Raw genomic sequence first — 15,665 nt, 5'->3', positions numbered from 1 at the left:
TCAGAATTCTATCCAAGGTTGCCATTATCAATAAAACACATAATCAGCAAGTGATGCTGTCATTCTTTCCCACTGATCTTAGTTGAAACTTCAGAATCTGTCATGCTACCAGCAGCCTACTCCAGTAGTTGGGAGATGAAGCTCAGGTTGAATCTTCTTTGTCACCCCTGAGCCTCCATTGAAAGATAATTTGAAGAGGCTGATCTTGAGCATTAGATAGGACTTAGATGTCTGTCTGATATTATTGCTTGAAGGCCATCAATTGGCACCATTTACTGTAAACATAGTTCAGCAATTGTGGGCTTCCATCCTTATATAGGTCTTGCAAGTAAAGGGAAGCTGTTGTGACTTTGGCTCATCCTGGCTTACAGTGACAGAAATGGTCTATAGGGGGCTAGGGTGTGGAAGAGATGGCCATGATACAATTTTTAATAAACTGATGAAGCTGCTTTATTCTGTACCTTCAAACTAAATAAAAACACAGTGATATGCTTTCATGATTATCTCCAATTGCGTAAGTTTCTATTCCATATCTATTGATAAAGCAATCTCTGGTAGAACTGAAAACATGTCTTCACATCCTCTGAAATCCCAAATAGCTGATATGAGGGACCTACTCCGTGGATTCTGGTATTAGGCTGCAGAGCCGAAACAAGTTTTTTTGGTGCTTATAAACTTGGATACCCTGGGAGCATCAAACCAAAATCTGAGATTTGCAAGAAAGATTCACTGGAAAAGAACAATCCCTGCACTTCACTTATTTTAGGGGCAGTTTGTTGTCTTTTTCATGATGACTGATAATATCTTTTCCTATAAATAGAAAAATTGAACTGAGGATTTACATGCTAATTTTTCACAAACAAGGATCATTTCTAACCTCTTTGTGCTCCATTAATACTGCTGAACAAGTGAGTATGGAGAGAATCAGAGACTCTGGAGTCAGGCTTTATCCAGCCATACCCATCATTTTATGGGTGATGCCAAGGATGGTGATGCCCAGATGGAGGCTGTGACTTTCCCCAGGGCACTTGTAGCTGACAGAACAATAGGAGGCAGCTCTCAGGTCTTCAGACCTGGACTGGTCAGGCAGAAAGCATACCCGGTACTTGGTCTCTTGTAACAGTAGGAGACTTTCTGAAAGAATATATGGTAGGTCTCTGAAAAATTCCTTCTCTGAAAAGAAGCCCTGACTCCTTGATTTCAGGTTGTGGCTTCCTGGGTGATGGTCTGGACTATTGTGTGTGTGTAGTATAATTACTGGGGTAGGTTCATTTTTTTTATGAGTACACTATAAATAGATTTCCTGCCTTAGTCGGCCACTTGGAAAATTGGGAATCAGGGGCTGCAGTGTGATTATGGCTCCCTGTCTTTAACCAAACTGAATTCTCCACTCTAAAGTAGAATAAAACTTGATTAGAATCTGAATCCTACAAGAATCTGAATTTTTCTTCTTGTGTCTTCAGCATTTTACTCTTTTAAGAGGACAAAATGACAGAAAACAAGGGGCTAGCAGGAACTTCTCTTAAAGTGGCTTTTTAAAAGGATTCAGTTCTATCTCTCCTGTCTTCTGGGATTATGCCTTAATTACTTACGTTGATGATTTGGGCTAAAATTTCAGCTCTCCCCATTCAATTGCAAACTCTCCCTGCCATCTGACTGTGTGACTTTAGAAAAGGCTTTAATTCTTTGGATCTCAACTTGCCTAGTCTGAAAAATGGCAGGATTAGATGAAGCTTTAGAGACTTCGGGCAGGTGTGTGCATGTGTGCAGCTTTCCAAAAGGGATGCCTCTTCAATTGATTTTTGTTTTTCGGGGGGGGGGGGGGTATTACATGGTCCAGGAATCGAACATCTCCTGCACGGAAAGCAAGTGTTCTACCACTCTTCAGTTGATTTTTAAGATAACAGGCTGAGAGTAATATTCAACTACATTAGAGGAAAGTTGTGAGAAGGTAAAGCCTTGAAGCAGCCTGTGAAGGTACTCAAAGTGGTTCTTGTTTCATGTCTTCATTTCTCCTACCTACAGTGCAGCCGTGCCTGGCAGGTCCACCTGCCTATCTTGCAAACTAAACCATGTGTAGAGCTGGAATACCAGCCTTCAAGCCTCTTTGTCCTTTCAATAAATATTTCTTAAGACCCTGCCATTAGTCAGGCATGATGCTGGGCACTGGAGACTGTGCTGGCTTACTGAGTCTCTGTTCAGCCATTAGAATTCTGAGACACAAAACACTCCATGATTTTCAACTTCTCCCCGTTACATTTTAGAAACATTTTAGAGGGTCTTTTGAAACCATCTGTTCTAATTCATCCAGTGTATAAGTAAGAAAATCAAGACCCAGAGGGGAGTAAGTTACTTGTCTAAGACCGTACAGCTCTTTGTGCCAAAAGGAGGTCTGGAATGCAAAACTTCTCCTCTGCTTTTCTTTATTACGCTGCCCTCTCTTGCTTTCAAGGCTAACCAGGGAACTTAACTGACGGTAGCAGCCTACTTCTCCAAGTGTTCTGGCTCATTAAGTTCTACCACACATGTCTGGGAAAACACCATTCTAAATTCAGGGCACTGATATTAAAGGCAAAACTAAACATTCCTCTAGCCTCCCACCTCCAAATTAATTAAGGAGGTATTGTTTTTGTTTTTAAGCCTTGACATTCCAACCAGCCCTGAAGTAATTTTAAATAAAGACCTCTATGGAAATTAAAGCAGCTTTCTGAGAAGAAGTGTCTGCCCTTTGGCCTGGGGCATCCACTATAAAAGTTTGCCAGAAATGCAGAAATAATAACCTAGGATATCGCAGGTTAAAACCCACATGCTGGTTTTAAAGACTCCAGGAAGCAACTGTTGCCTTTCCTCTGCTTTTCCCAGTGCCTCGCTTCTTGCTGAGAGATTCTTGAAACAGCACCGTTTGAGCTTTGTACCCTTGCTTAATGTGTGGTCCATGCTAAATCAAAATACCCCAGGAAGAAGAAATGTCATACAATCAGTACAATTCATGCTAAATTCTAAAGCTTTGTGGCGATGGCTTTGAGACATGAAAAGGGGGAAGGGGCTGTGTTGGCCAAGTCTGGCGAGGGGATTAGAGGTCAATAATGGTGGGAACAGCAGACCCAGTGGGAATCGAGGCCCCCTAAAAGTAGGCTTTAGACTCCTTGGTGGCTCTGCCTGGGATTGGTCTTGATAGGGCTAGAACCTTGACGCTGGAGGAAGAAAGAGAACTGGAGAATTCCTGCATGTGTCTCACTGCTGTGGGGCAAAGGACAAGAAGTCAGCTGCCTGTACTTCCCCACACACCCTGCAGTGTTCCATGAATAAGCCCCTGGTCTGTGCTTATCCTGTAGCTCCTGCCTGGTTGTCCCCACCCACCGCTTTGCTTGGATAAGCCTTCTTCGTCATTAAGGCTCATTTCAAGGATTGTTGCCTGTCTGAAAACCTTCCCTGAACCCCCAGGTGGACTCCCTCATGCTTTCATTCCACCTGTGCTCTTCCATCTTTGTATTTCACTGAAGACCTAGACATCATCTCTTTACATTTTTCTGCCTGAATTGAATGCCACCTTTTTGAGAGGGACTGGGTCTTGTTCACCACAGTATCCCACTTTCTGAGGGCATTTTTTTTTGCAAAAAAAATTCACAAAGATGCCAAGATTTTAGTGACTATTTAATGAATCCCATGACTCAGATTTTAACCTAGAGAAGGTCCTAGGTTAACATGCCTATTGAGCTGCATGGATCTGTCCTGTCCAAGTGACCTGGTGACTACAACACACAGTACAGCTAATAGACTTTAGCATTCCATACAGTCAGAAAGGTCAAGTATAGGACTTTATTGGGATCATGCATTTTAGAAGAAACTGACTTTATAACCATTATTGACAGGAAGGAGAAAGTGCCTGGAGAGAGGAAACCCGATCGAGTGCTCATGGTCTGGGGCTGCACTGACAACACAAGAACATGAGACCAGCAGCTGGGGGTTTCTGGACCCAGTTACAGTGCTTTCCGTCACCCACTGAAAAGACATCAGTTGGCAGTTGAGGCACCTGCCATTGACTTGAGGTTCTCCAGACGTCTTTATCAAAAATTGTGCTCTCTCTCCCCTGAATGACTCAAAATGGTGCATTTATTTCAAGGCCCTTGCAGGGACTGAAGGTGGAGAGGAATAGAAGCAGAAGCAGGGTGGGGGACAGACAGAAGAGGGGTAATATAAATGAGTTTTCAGTCTAGATAGGGAAGAAGGAAACAAAAAAAAAAAAAATGAGAAGCAATGTGCAAGTGCTAAGGTGCTTGGTCCAGCCTGTCACATATGGCACAAGCCCAGAAAATCTGATTCACCATCTCTGCAGTGGACTAAGGGATCCCTTTTATTTATTTTTTAACAAGTTTCTTAGAGATTTTGTTACGCATCCCCAATTGTGAACACCACTGTGTGAGAGGTCCTCAGTTCTGGCTTTATAGTAGAATCACCTGGAGAACTTTGAGGAAAACAAATGCTGATATCTGAGCCTTACTCCCAGAATCTCCGAGAGTGCGGTATGGACATTGCATTTGTTAATGAATGTTAGAGAAGAATCTTCTAGCTCCATAAACATACTTCACTGATAGATTTTAAAATACTAATTTTGCAAAAAAAATTCACAAAGATGCCAAGATTTTAGTGACTATTTAATAAATCCCATGACTCAGATTTTATTTAGCGCATATGCTTTTAATTTGTTGTGTTTGGGAGTTGTGTTGATGAGCATTTAAGTCCAACTGAGAGATAGGATGACAGATTTTGTGATTTCTCTAAAGCCTTTCCAGACCAACTTATAATATGAAGATACGATATTCAAAACCAGCAATAAGACAACCACAGCAGAGGGAAGGATGAACAATAATTGAGGAATCTCAGCTATTACAGAATCCCAAACACGAGCCTTTGTAGAAGAAGCAGAGGTCGACGTCAAGATACCCTTGCTTAGTATGAAGATTATAGGAATTGCAGGCTCATTCCATGAGTGTAAGGAAAATGGATTTATGATCAAGAGCTGGAACTAATTTCCTTATCATCTTGAATAACAAATAAAATGCATGTCGGGGAGGGAAACAAAACTTTGACAGTGACCTAATTAAGTGAAAAAGCATGTTTCCTCTATCAGGACTGGGACTGTCCAGGGAAAAGCTTAATTGAGAAGACATCTTTTTCAAATTAAATCCATGTGGAAAGGAATTCTGTTTATTTGAGGTTGCAGATTTGCATCGCACTTAGGTTTCCTGTGCTTTGGTACATTTCTGAGGTGGAAGAATTCCAGCCTTCAGCTTTCCTGATCCAAGCATTAGGAGCCATAATTAGGCCTAAAGAATAACATGACAGCCCCATAAATATTTGTAACAAAAGGTTCTCGGAGCTTGAGAAAACACAAAGGCTTCCACTAGGCTGCAAAAGAAAACTGCCAGAAATCTGCCACTGACCTGATCCCTTGGCTTCATCAATCAATATTCCTTGGGTCCCAACCCTTCTTATCTTTGGCTCCTGAACTACTTAAATAAATTTTTGGTTGGAGAATGTTGCTCTGCAAAAACTCAATGGTTTTACTGAGAATGGACATGTGTATGCCAGTAGTTGCACCAACAGCTAACCAAATATGTGTCACTTTCTCCTAACCCCCTTCATGGTAAATGTGAGCGTGACCAGGTGTAGCAAGGCTCTTTTCCAGCCAGTTGGCAGCAGCTATAGTTCTTCTTGCGTTTACCTTCTCTGTTGAATGTATTGCACACAAAACCCTGAACACCAGGGTACTTTTGAATTTTTGTGCCATCAAAAGAGAGGTCTGTGGACTCTTTACTAAGACAAGACGTTTCACAGAGATGTTTAATTAACTCTTCCTAAATGTTTGCTTTCTGCATCATCAAAAGGATAATAGCTATAAGCTTATAAAGTGAATACAATGTGTTTTATATATATCAACATCCAGTTGCATAACAACCCTGCAAGGCAGATATTTCTTCCTATAGTTTGCACATGAAGAAACTGCAGCTAAGTATGTATGTCATTTACCTGCTGAGTAACAAACCACCCCAAAACTTAGTGGCTTTAAAACAATGACACTTATTTTGTTCATGGACCTGTCATTTGGGCAGGGAAATAGCTCATCTCCATTTCACTAAGTGTCACTGGGGACAGCTTGGAGGCTTGGGGATAGAATCATCTGAAGTCTCATTTATTCACATATCTGGCATTGTTCTGGTTATCTGCAGAGAAATTACCTGGGACTGTCAGCTGGAATACTACATAATACCTTTTCATGTGATCTGGGCTTTCTCACAGCATGGTGGCTGGATTCAAAGGTCAGGCATCTCAAAGTAGAGAAATCCAGATGGAAGCTGTATTACCCCTTATTACCAAGTCTTAGAAGTCATACATATTCCATTCATCAAGACAGCCCAAAGGCCTGCCCAATTTCAAGAAGAAGGAAATTGTCTCTTTTGGGGATATGGCAAGTTTCTGGAAGAGCATATGGGATTGGAAACTGTCATGGCCACCTTGGGAAAATGCAGTTGGCCACACACAGCTGATTGACATAAGATCTAAAAATTGAACACAATTCTGCATGACTCTGGCACCATGGCCTTCCCTCTGCACCAAAGAGCTCTGACCTGGCATTGAGAACCCAAGCCTGCCTCTACTGCAATGGAATTTAACTGCTAAATATTATACCTGAGGCTAGTGCAGCAGAAAGAGCCAACTTAGAGGCAGAGGGTTGGATTTGAGGGCCTCCCAAAGCTTAGTGCAGCTTCATGACTTTATGATATAGGAGACATTCTTCCTTCCAATGCAAGTCCCTTTGCAGATTTACCAAGGCAATAAACTTGAATTTCTTGAGCACCTGCTAACTTCCCAGGGTTTCAGAAAATTTTAAAACAAGACAAACAAACAGTTTGTGACTCCCCTCCGCAGGTACCTAATAACTGACAAAATATCTCATTAAAAAATGTAAATTCTACAACAATATATGATATTGGAGCAAGAAAGGATTGGAGAAGGAACTACCAATGAAGACTTGAACCAAGCAAGCCCGTAGCATTTCAACACTTTCCCTTTTTCCCCTTCTCTGTTACCTCTCTTTTCCTTCCTTCCTCCCTCCCTTCTCTCTCTCTCAAGAAAAATAGCATGTTTATAGGCCCCACAGTTAGAGTTACTGTTGACTTGGGTGGGATAATTATGTTCTCTAAAAGGCACCAAACATAGAAGGAAAAGAGCTGAGGAGGAAAAGGTGAGGAAGAGAAGTACAGCAAACGGAAACAAGGAGGGGCACATGTAGGGCCAGCTGAATAATTTTGAGGCCAGTTGCAAAATGAAAATGCCCAGCTCCTTGTTCAGCAATTACAAAATTGTTAGGAATTTTTAGACAGCAAGAACAGAGCATTAAACAAAACATGAGGCCCTTCAGGGGCTCTATGTAACTGTACAGGTTGTACCCTTGTGAAGCTGGTCCCAGCCGTGTGAGAGGCACCAAGTGACCAGGGAGGTAGGAGAGCTGAGCATTAAGACAAAGGAGTAATCAAAAGTCTCAGCTGCAAGATGAAAGTCAGGTAGGCTGAAGACGCAAAAGAAAAAATAAAAGAATTGCTTAGGTCATGAAAGAGATTGAAAGAGAATCATTGAAAAAGAATCATTTTAGAAAAGGGTCTTAAGCAGAAGCAGGACTGGCAAGAAGTTTCAAAGAAACTCATTTATTCATTCAAGTAATTTCAATGTAAAAAAGAAATAGAAAAAATAAATCTCTATGGGGGGGGAAGAAGGGGTTTAGAGAGGGGTCATCCATGTTGAGTTGGAAAGAACAGGAGGGTGAGTAGGGTCAGAGCCAGATTGACATGGAGCTGAAGGTAGAGTGAAGGACACAGCCAAGAGGTCTCAGTATGGAATTATGCATTACTTGGGCGTTGAGCCCAAAGCCATTATCAGACCAGGCTGACTATTCAGGGTCAAAGACCTCACTGAGCCCTTCTTATTTAGATATTTAAATTGTGTGGAACCCAGACATTCCCTTGGGAAGGAATATTTACCCAACTATATTCAGATGGCTGATAAAACCATCTGGTGGGCTAAGGTGCTGATGACCTACTGGATTAATGGATTACCTGCCTCAGTAATATTTTTAAATTCACCTGGGAATCTTCATATCACATTGTATAGGCAGCTGTTTGCATAGGGCCGATATAGCCTTCATGGTCAGCTTTAGATAAATGCTGAAACTCCCTGAAGCCTCAAATATATACTTGCTATCTGGTTTATTGAATGAAAAATTCCCAAGTGTGACACATCTTTTCTGGGTATTGAGAAAAGGAATGTTGATTTCCTCAAGGGTAAGCTTACCTGTTTCATATATTCCTTAAATCACCAAGTCAAGTGGAAAGCTTACCAACCATATTATTGCAAGTATAGATCAATTGGTATTTAAATAGTAATAATAAAGATTGTCTGACATACAGACAATCTTTATTAATAAAAAAAGCAGCAACTCCAAGTATTTTGATACTGAAGAAAAAGCCTCTCCCTTGCATATGATTTTAAACAGTTTATTTGTATACAGATATGTCATTTTATGTCCAAAGAAAGTCCTTTCCATGTGATCTTGAGCCCTTTAACACTATTTTCTGACAGATAACCAGCAGCCCGGGTAGTGGAGAGCGAGGAATTCAGAAGCAGGAGTTGTGTCTCTGACTCTGCCACGGAACCAGGCTGTGCAGCCGTGGGCAAGTCCTCTAACCTTGCTAGGCCTATCTCCTTACCAGTAGAAAGAAAGGACTAAACCATATCTCCAAGACCATTCAAGGGGTCTGAAAAGTCACAGCTGCGTTCAGAGTAACGTGAAGATGGTGTGCCTTTCTCTCTGTGTTGACTTTTGTTGAGTGAAACTACCTTAGCCTGGATTGAGGCTGTGGCATGAGATTATACTAGTCATCATGCACATGTAGGAGGGAAACAAGCCAGTCTCATTGTAAAGTGTCCTTTATGAAAGCTGTAAAACTTATCTAATGAAATGAAACTTCAACCCTTGAGTATGTCTTTTAACTATTCTGGATGATGAGATGGGAAGTGCACTTAAAACTCTCCAGCAACATTCCAAAGTACTGTGGTTGTCTGAGGAAAAGCACTTGCCTGATTGAGTTATGAGCTGAACCAGTCACTTCTTTCATAAAACACAGATTTTTATTTGAAAGAGCAACTGGCAGACAAACTGTGGTTATTCAGGCTTGGTAGTTCCCAGAAATTTTCTGGGAAATCAGTGAAGTGAGTTTGTCATTTCAAAGATAACAACTGATAGTACTTTTAGCCAGTGATAAAATATAAGCATTCAAAAGAAAATTTGAATTTTGGAAAACGCATTAGTTTGACAGCTTTCCAACACATTTTTCTGTTGAGATTGGTGGTGATATTTACGAATAGTTTTTTTGAGGTATTTTATAATGAAATATATAAGCATTTGGTAAATCTGCATAACTCACTGAAATACTATTTTCTGAATGACAAATCATGATGTTACAATATCATTATGGGTAAAAGTTTCATTCAAAGTGCAAGATGACCAATGGATCTTAGTGGAACAGAGAAAAGAAATAGAATTTGATATGGTTTCAAATTCCACATAGCAACTAACTTTTAAGAAAATTTGTTGAGTCTCCATGTGGTTTGAAGAAGAATATCCACAATTATCTGAAAAGGCTATTAGAATACTTCTTCTCTTTCCAAATGTATTCATCTGTGTGAAGTCAGATTTTCTTCTTCTACTTTGATCAAATAGCAGCAAATTGAATGCCTTAGCGGATATGAGAATCTAGCCCTTTTATTAAGCCAGACATTAAAGATATTGAAAAAATACAAAATGATGCCACTTTTCTCACTGATTTATTTTCAAAAATATAAATTTTTTAATAAAATGATATTTGTGTTGACATGAAATAGATCTATTATTGTTATATTTAAATAAATATATAAATAAACATTTCAAACATGTCTCAGTTTAGTTTATAATATAGTAAATATCTATAGGTATAATCCACATAAACAAAAGCTGTTCAGGATCTTCAACAATCTTTAAGAGCATAAGTGAATTCTGAGAGCAAAAAGTTTGCATACCACTGTCTTAAATCTGTATTAGCCATTCAAACTCACAAAGTTACAGGAAGTTATAAGTGAAATGGATTTTAGGGAATAAAGTCTACATCTTCCTTTTGCCAGTGAGGAGATGAGCCCAGTAGAGGCGTTTGCACACCACTGTCTTAAATCTGTATTTGCCATTCGAATTCACAGAACTGCAGGGAGTTATCAATGAAATGGATTCTAGGGAATAAAGTCTTCGCCCTCCTTTTGCCAATGAAGAGATGAGGCCCATAGAGGGGAGGTGACTTTTGTACCCATGGTCACACAACAAGTTAGAGGCAGAGACAAGACTGGAACCACCGTGTCGTCTATAATGTACTTCACGTCACAAGCTTTAAACTTTTCAGGACTCTCTTCAGACTGCCAACATCAGAATTTTGAGATCCTCAAGGCAAGTAAAGGGAGAGAGCTCACATTCCCCTGAACACGTATCCATTCAAACAACTGTCAGGCACCTCGTGTTTGGTGTAGCTGAGGCAGTCAGTGACACAAGGCCCATGGTTTGGGGTGGGGGCAAGCCCACATACAGAGGGTGAGATTACAGGAAAGACAGTTTCTCATACTATATAATATGAATTATCCAGCATCTAACCTATAATGAATGTAACCTATATAATCACATTATGCTAGTATTAATATTGTCATACATATATATAATATGCTGATGAAAATATTTTATAATAGCTTTATAGACTATACCTAGGGAACAGGAAGTGCTTAGGGTTGTAGCTGGCAGTTGTATGCCTGTGCTAGGCCCAGGGGAAAATGGATCTTGAACTTGGGAAGTTTACTACTAGCTGTACTCCATTCTCCTTTTATCACTCCCTTACTTTCATGTCTGTCCCCAGCCCCCATTACTCAGAGCCTCTTGGACCAAAGTTCACCTGGGTTTTTTCCTCACACTTTTCTGGGTGCAGGGCTTCTGCTAAGCTACACCAGATTCTCCTCAGTTGATGTATCAAGGAGTTGCCATATCTTCACCACATTTGCCCATGAGTTGAACAAATAAATGCTTTATCAGAGCTGCAGAATTGGTGAGTTTTGACAAGAGAAGAAAGGAGGGAGCTGGAAGAAGGGATGCAAGGACAGGGAAGGTGAATTACAGAGTTTTCACATATTTGTTTGTACTGGCCCTTTGAAGACTTTTGTTTACTAGCCCTAGAATTGTCATTTAAGACAATGTTAATAAGACAGTGGAAATGTGGGAAGCTGTGGAAGACACCTCACCCTTGCACCTCGGGCATAATGACCACCCCCGGCTGGAGGGTAGGATGTGTGCCTCCAACTGCAGCCCCATCACACCCCATCTCTGAGAACTTGGCCAACGTGTGACCTGTCTGGGCCTTCCGGTTGGACTCCAGGCGTGGAGTGCTGGATCTGGAGGCAGGCCACTGGGCTCAAATACTGGCTTCAACACAGTGGAATCCTTCGGCCAGTTACTTCACCTTTCTGTGCCTCAGTTTCCTCATTTGTAAAAGGAAGATAGTATCTTACTTCACAGAGGTCCCAGAAGGAATAAATGAGTTAATAATATCTGTCAAGTACATTGAGCAATACCTGTCAATATAGGCATTAGTTGTTATTATTATTATTAAAAGTATTAATTTATGAACAAAGTTTTGGAGCTAATGGGAATTCTAATATTTTGCTATTCCACCTTCAATTCCCTCACTACCACCACCCCCATGAAAAAACTAGATGACAGTATGTGGATATGACTTTTTAAAAAAATTTACCTGCCACTCATGTTACAGCTGGCCTAGGAGAAAAAGTCCCTTGTCAGGATGACTTACTTTACAGGTCCAACAGCCAGGTACCTGCCAGTGCTTCTTGGGAGTAACTTCTTAAGGACCTGACATCATAAATCCAAGTTAACACCAAGTTGTTATTAAATTAACAATTGCCTGTTCTGAATGTGACCCACAGGCTAAGGCTTATCAGTAACTGGAGCTCTTTGGGGGTTAAGTAAAATCTGGAGCCCAGGCAGTCTCAGCTTCTCAGGGTGGGTCTTTGTCCAGCACTAAGGAAAAGTGAGAACTGAATAGGGAGTGGGGTTCTTGGTGTAGTGAAGAGGGAGGTAGAATAACTGTAATTTCATAGCAATTACCTACAACCAACACCGTAAAAGGCTCCAGTTTTCCATTATAAACCTGAGCCTCTTGCTGGGTGCAATTTGCAAAGTAGAAATAAGCACACAATTAGGCTCTAATGGCTGGAAAGGGCTCCCCAACTGAATGTTTTTTTTTCTCCCTCTCTTAAAAAAAAAGAAAGAAAAAATTCTTAGTAAGCACCCATTCCAGGATGTTGGTTGGTTTTGAGTTTCAGTAAATGAAGGCAGAGAGTTTTGTGAGTGAGCCCGGGGGCCCCCCTCCCTGTCAGTGGGCCTCAGCTCTTTGGCTGCTTGGTGGAGCCAGTGTTTTCAGTAGAGCCAACATCAGAGGCAAGAGCTAGCAAGCGGGTCATTCCTTCCTCTAAGTACCATGTTGGGGCCAATTAACTGCTTAGTGGAAACAAATTAGACAAGGCTGGTTCCCCATCCTTTTTGTTTGTTTGCTTGCTTGAGATGAATCCTTTATAAAGTTCGTGATTCTACAGCCCCCTCAGAAGTGCAGTAAAAAAATATATATATATAAAAAAACCAAAACCAACAAGCCAAAAATTGCTATTTTGAAAGAAGATAACAGGAAGGGGAAATTTAATGAGCAGAAGTGTGTAAGCACTCACTAGTGTTAGCTATTTACTGCTATGGTATTCGTGTTTTACCCTCAGCCCACCCCACCCCACAGGAGGCCATATGATTCCGAAGAAAATGCGTTTTTTAATTCCTTGCACAGTTTTGTCTATTAACTTGCACATAATAAGTTGTCAGTATGTGTTTGCTGAATAATAGAATAATTCAACAAATGAATGGTTTATTGACACTAAGGTTCAAGTAATAAAACTACTAAGTAAGGTATTGATTAAAATCTTGAACCCACTGACTAGTCTAGCTGGTTTCTCTCTAGGGAGATGCGGTCAAAATCTCAAGTATTTGTAGGTCATAACATCTCAAGGAGCAAGGCCCAAAGGGTAGAAAAGAGTAAAATACAGAATAACATATTTTTCGCTAGGTAGCACAAAAAAATAAATAAATAAAATATAAACATTTCTAAGTGTTAGAGTTGTCTCAGATAGAAAGGACCACTTTGAGAGATAGAAATTGCTGGTCAGGGAGATACTAAAGCATAGACTTGATGAGACTACATTGGGGCGTATAAGTTGGTGTTCCAGTATTATTTGTGTTAGACTATATGATGTTGAAAGTCTATCTTACCCTGAGATGCTGGGGTTCAGCGTATTATGATACTATATATTCACCATGCTTGAAACTCAAATTCCCTTCAGCAAGACTTTTCTGAGCTCTTACACTGTGCCAGGTGCTGCCATAGATAGACATTAGGGGCACAAAGATGAATAAGATGTGTCTACTGCTCTTTGATGCTAAGCTGGGATGTGGTTTTATTAAGTTCTCTTTGGACCAATATTGTGGCTTTATAATCCTCTGTTCCCTCTTGCTAATATGCAAATGCCAACGCAGGACTCTGGTTTTCTTCTCTCTAGGCTGGAATTGATGGGGAAAGCATTGGCAACTGTCCTTTCTCCCAGCGCCTCTTTATGATCCTCTGGCTGAAGGGAGTCGTGTTCAATGTCACCACTGTGGATCTGAAAAGGTAAAGGACACTGTATTAATGGGAAATATGTTTAGCTGCAGGGAACAGAGAACCTTCCACATGGAAGGGCAAAAGCCTTCCCATGGCCCCCAGCATCCTTCTGCTCACACCTCATTGCCCAGAACGGTGTCCCAAGGCCCACCCCTCATTACAAGGGAGGCAGCAAAAGCAGCTCTCACTTGGGTGTGAGCACTTTGCAGCCCTGATTAGCAAGGTTCAATTAGAAGAAGGAAAAATGGACATTGCATTTAACTAAGAGTGTTGACACAGAGATGGGCACAGATAACTAAAAATGCAGAAATTAGCTATTCTGGTAGTACTTGTGCCCCCATCTTGGAATAAATGCAGTCACAGTCATCCTTTGTATTTTCCTGGCTTCTTCCCAACATTATCTCTCAACAATTCTCTCGGTCTAGCTTGTCAGGCTCTCCTCGCTTCTGCTACTTGTTCCTGTGAGTCCTTGGTTAGGATGCCTCCTCTGTCTAAAACAAACTTTCCCTTCAGTCTCAACAGGTTGTGCCTTGTGCCCAGGCTCAGTTTCAGCCCCATTTTTCTTGTGAAGCCCACCCTCCCCACAATGCGCCACACCCCAACACTCTTGGAGCATCCTGTCAACCCAACCTCCTGTTCTCTGTCTTGCCTTGCTTCATTATTTAGCTTTTCACTGAGCTACAGTATCTGCTGTTCTAATCCTTTATACGTGGGGTGTGCTTCCCCATAAGTAATCACTTGATAGATTTCTCTATGAAGGAGGTCTTTATTCTCCATTGTATATGAGGAAACTGAGATGGACATGTTTAAGGGACTTACATTTTAGGTGCTCAGCTAGAAATCAGAGGGGCTGCTACTGGAAACCTGGTGTTCCTTGGTTAGAATACCACGCTCTTCATAATGCTCCCGGCTGCCCTTTTTGAGTTTGTTTTTTCTTTCAAAAGAAACTTTCAATACCTCAAAGACAGAGAGAATTCGTGCAGTAAGTTTCTTGTATCATCCATAGCAAATGGCTCATTTCAGACCCTCAACTAATATCAAGTAAGTGAGCATGGATGTCAGGCTGTGGTTATCGTCTGTGATAACTAAGCGAGCAGGATACTTTCATCCAGTTTGATAGAAGAGCTTCCTTCAGTGGAGAATCAAAGGTCTTTGAATCGTCATCTGTAAAAGTGGACTTGTATGTTTGGCTGGAGAAGAAAAAGGGAGAGGAAGCGACCCAAGCATTTTTTGGATGCTTATATTGCTCTTTCATGTCTGTTATCACATTTGATCCTGCCAACACCCCTTTGAGGTGGGCCAGCAAATATCACCACTTCAGTTTTATAGATAAGAGAACTTTCTTAACTTTCTTACTGTGTGTGTGTAAGAGAGGGAGGGAGATAAAGAGAGAGAAGCAGTAAGGAATATTTAAAAGAAATATAACATCAGTGAATTTAGAAATTACTAAGAAAACTGGTTTCTTATCCTGGTGCTGTCATATATTGACTTGAGTGACCTTGGTTAAGTTATTTCACTTTTCTGAGCCTCAGTTTCCTCAGCTGTACGATGGAAATAAAAATAGTACCTCTTTGTAGGGTTGTTGTGAGGACTTAGTGAGGCAGGCTGTGTAAAGCATTTTCATTTTGTATTGTGCTGGGCTCATGGAAAAAACTCAATACATGTTGGCTGTCATTAGTGTTCTCTCTGCCTTCATGGAATTCACAATACAGTCGGGGAAGGAGACTGAGGCACATTAACTAACTTATAAATCAAACCTGGAAATGTGTTTTGAATACTAATTACAGTAATTTCAACTTTAAATGCCAAAAAGGTCAGCAAAGAGAG

At 40.8% G+C, this 15,665-nt stretch overlaps 1 protein-coding gene across 3 annotated transcripts in view; it reads left to right on the top strand.

Moving 5' to 3' along the window:
* The window catches only part of CLIC5 (chloride intracellular channel 5), a 182,731-nt gene that overhangs the window by 120,609 nt on the left and 46,457 nt on the right, over positions 1-15,665 (top strand). For all 3 annotated transcript variants that reach the window (XM_077161967.1, XM_077161969.1, XM_077161968.1), the window contains exon 2: positions 13,738-13,847. In XM_077161967.1, coding sequence (XP_077018082.1) covers positions 13,738-13,847 — 110 coding nt within the window. The remainder of the gene's footprint in view (positions 1-13,737; positions 13,848-15,665) is intronic.

Source organism: Tamandua tetradactyla, chromosome 5 (genome assembly GCF_023851605.1).
Source record: "Tamandua tetradactyla isolate mTamTet1 chromosome 5, mTamTet1.pri, whole genome shotgun sequence".
In the NCBI taxonomy this organism is placed as follows: Eukaryota; Metazoa; Chordata; class Mammalia; order Pilosa; family Myrmecophagidae; genus Tamandua; species Tamandua tetradactyla.
The sequence above is the reverse complement of the archived record's forward strand: the minus strand, read 5'-3'. Positions and strand labels throughout refer to the sequence as shown.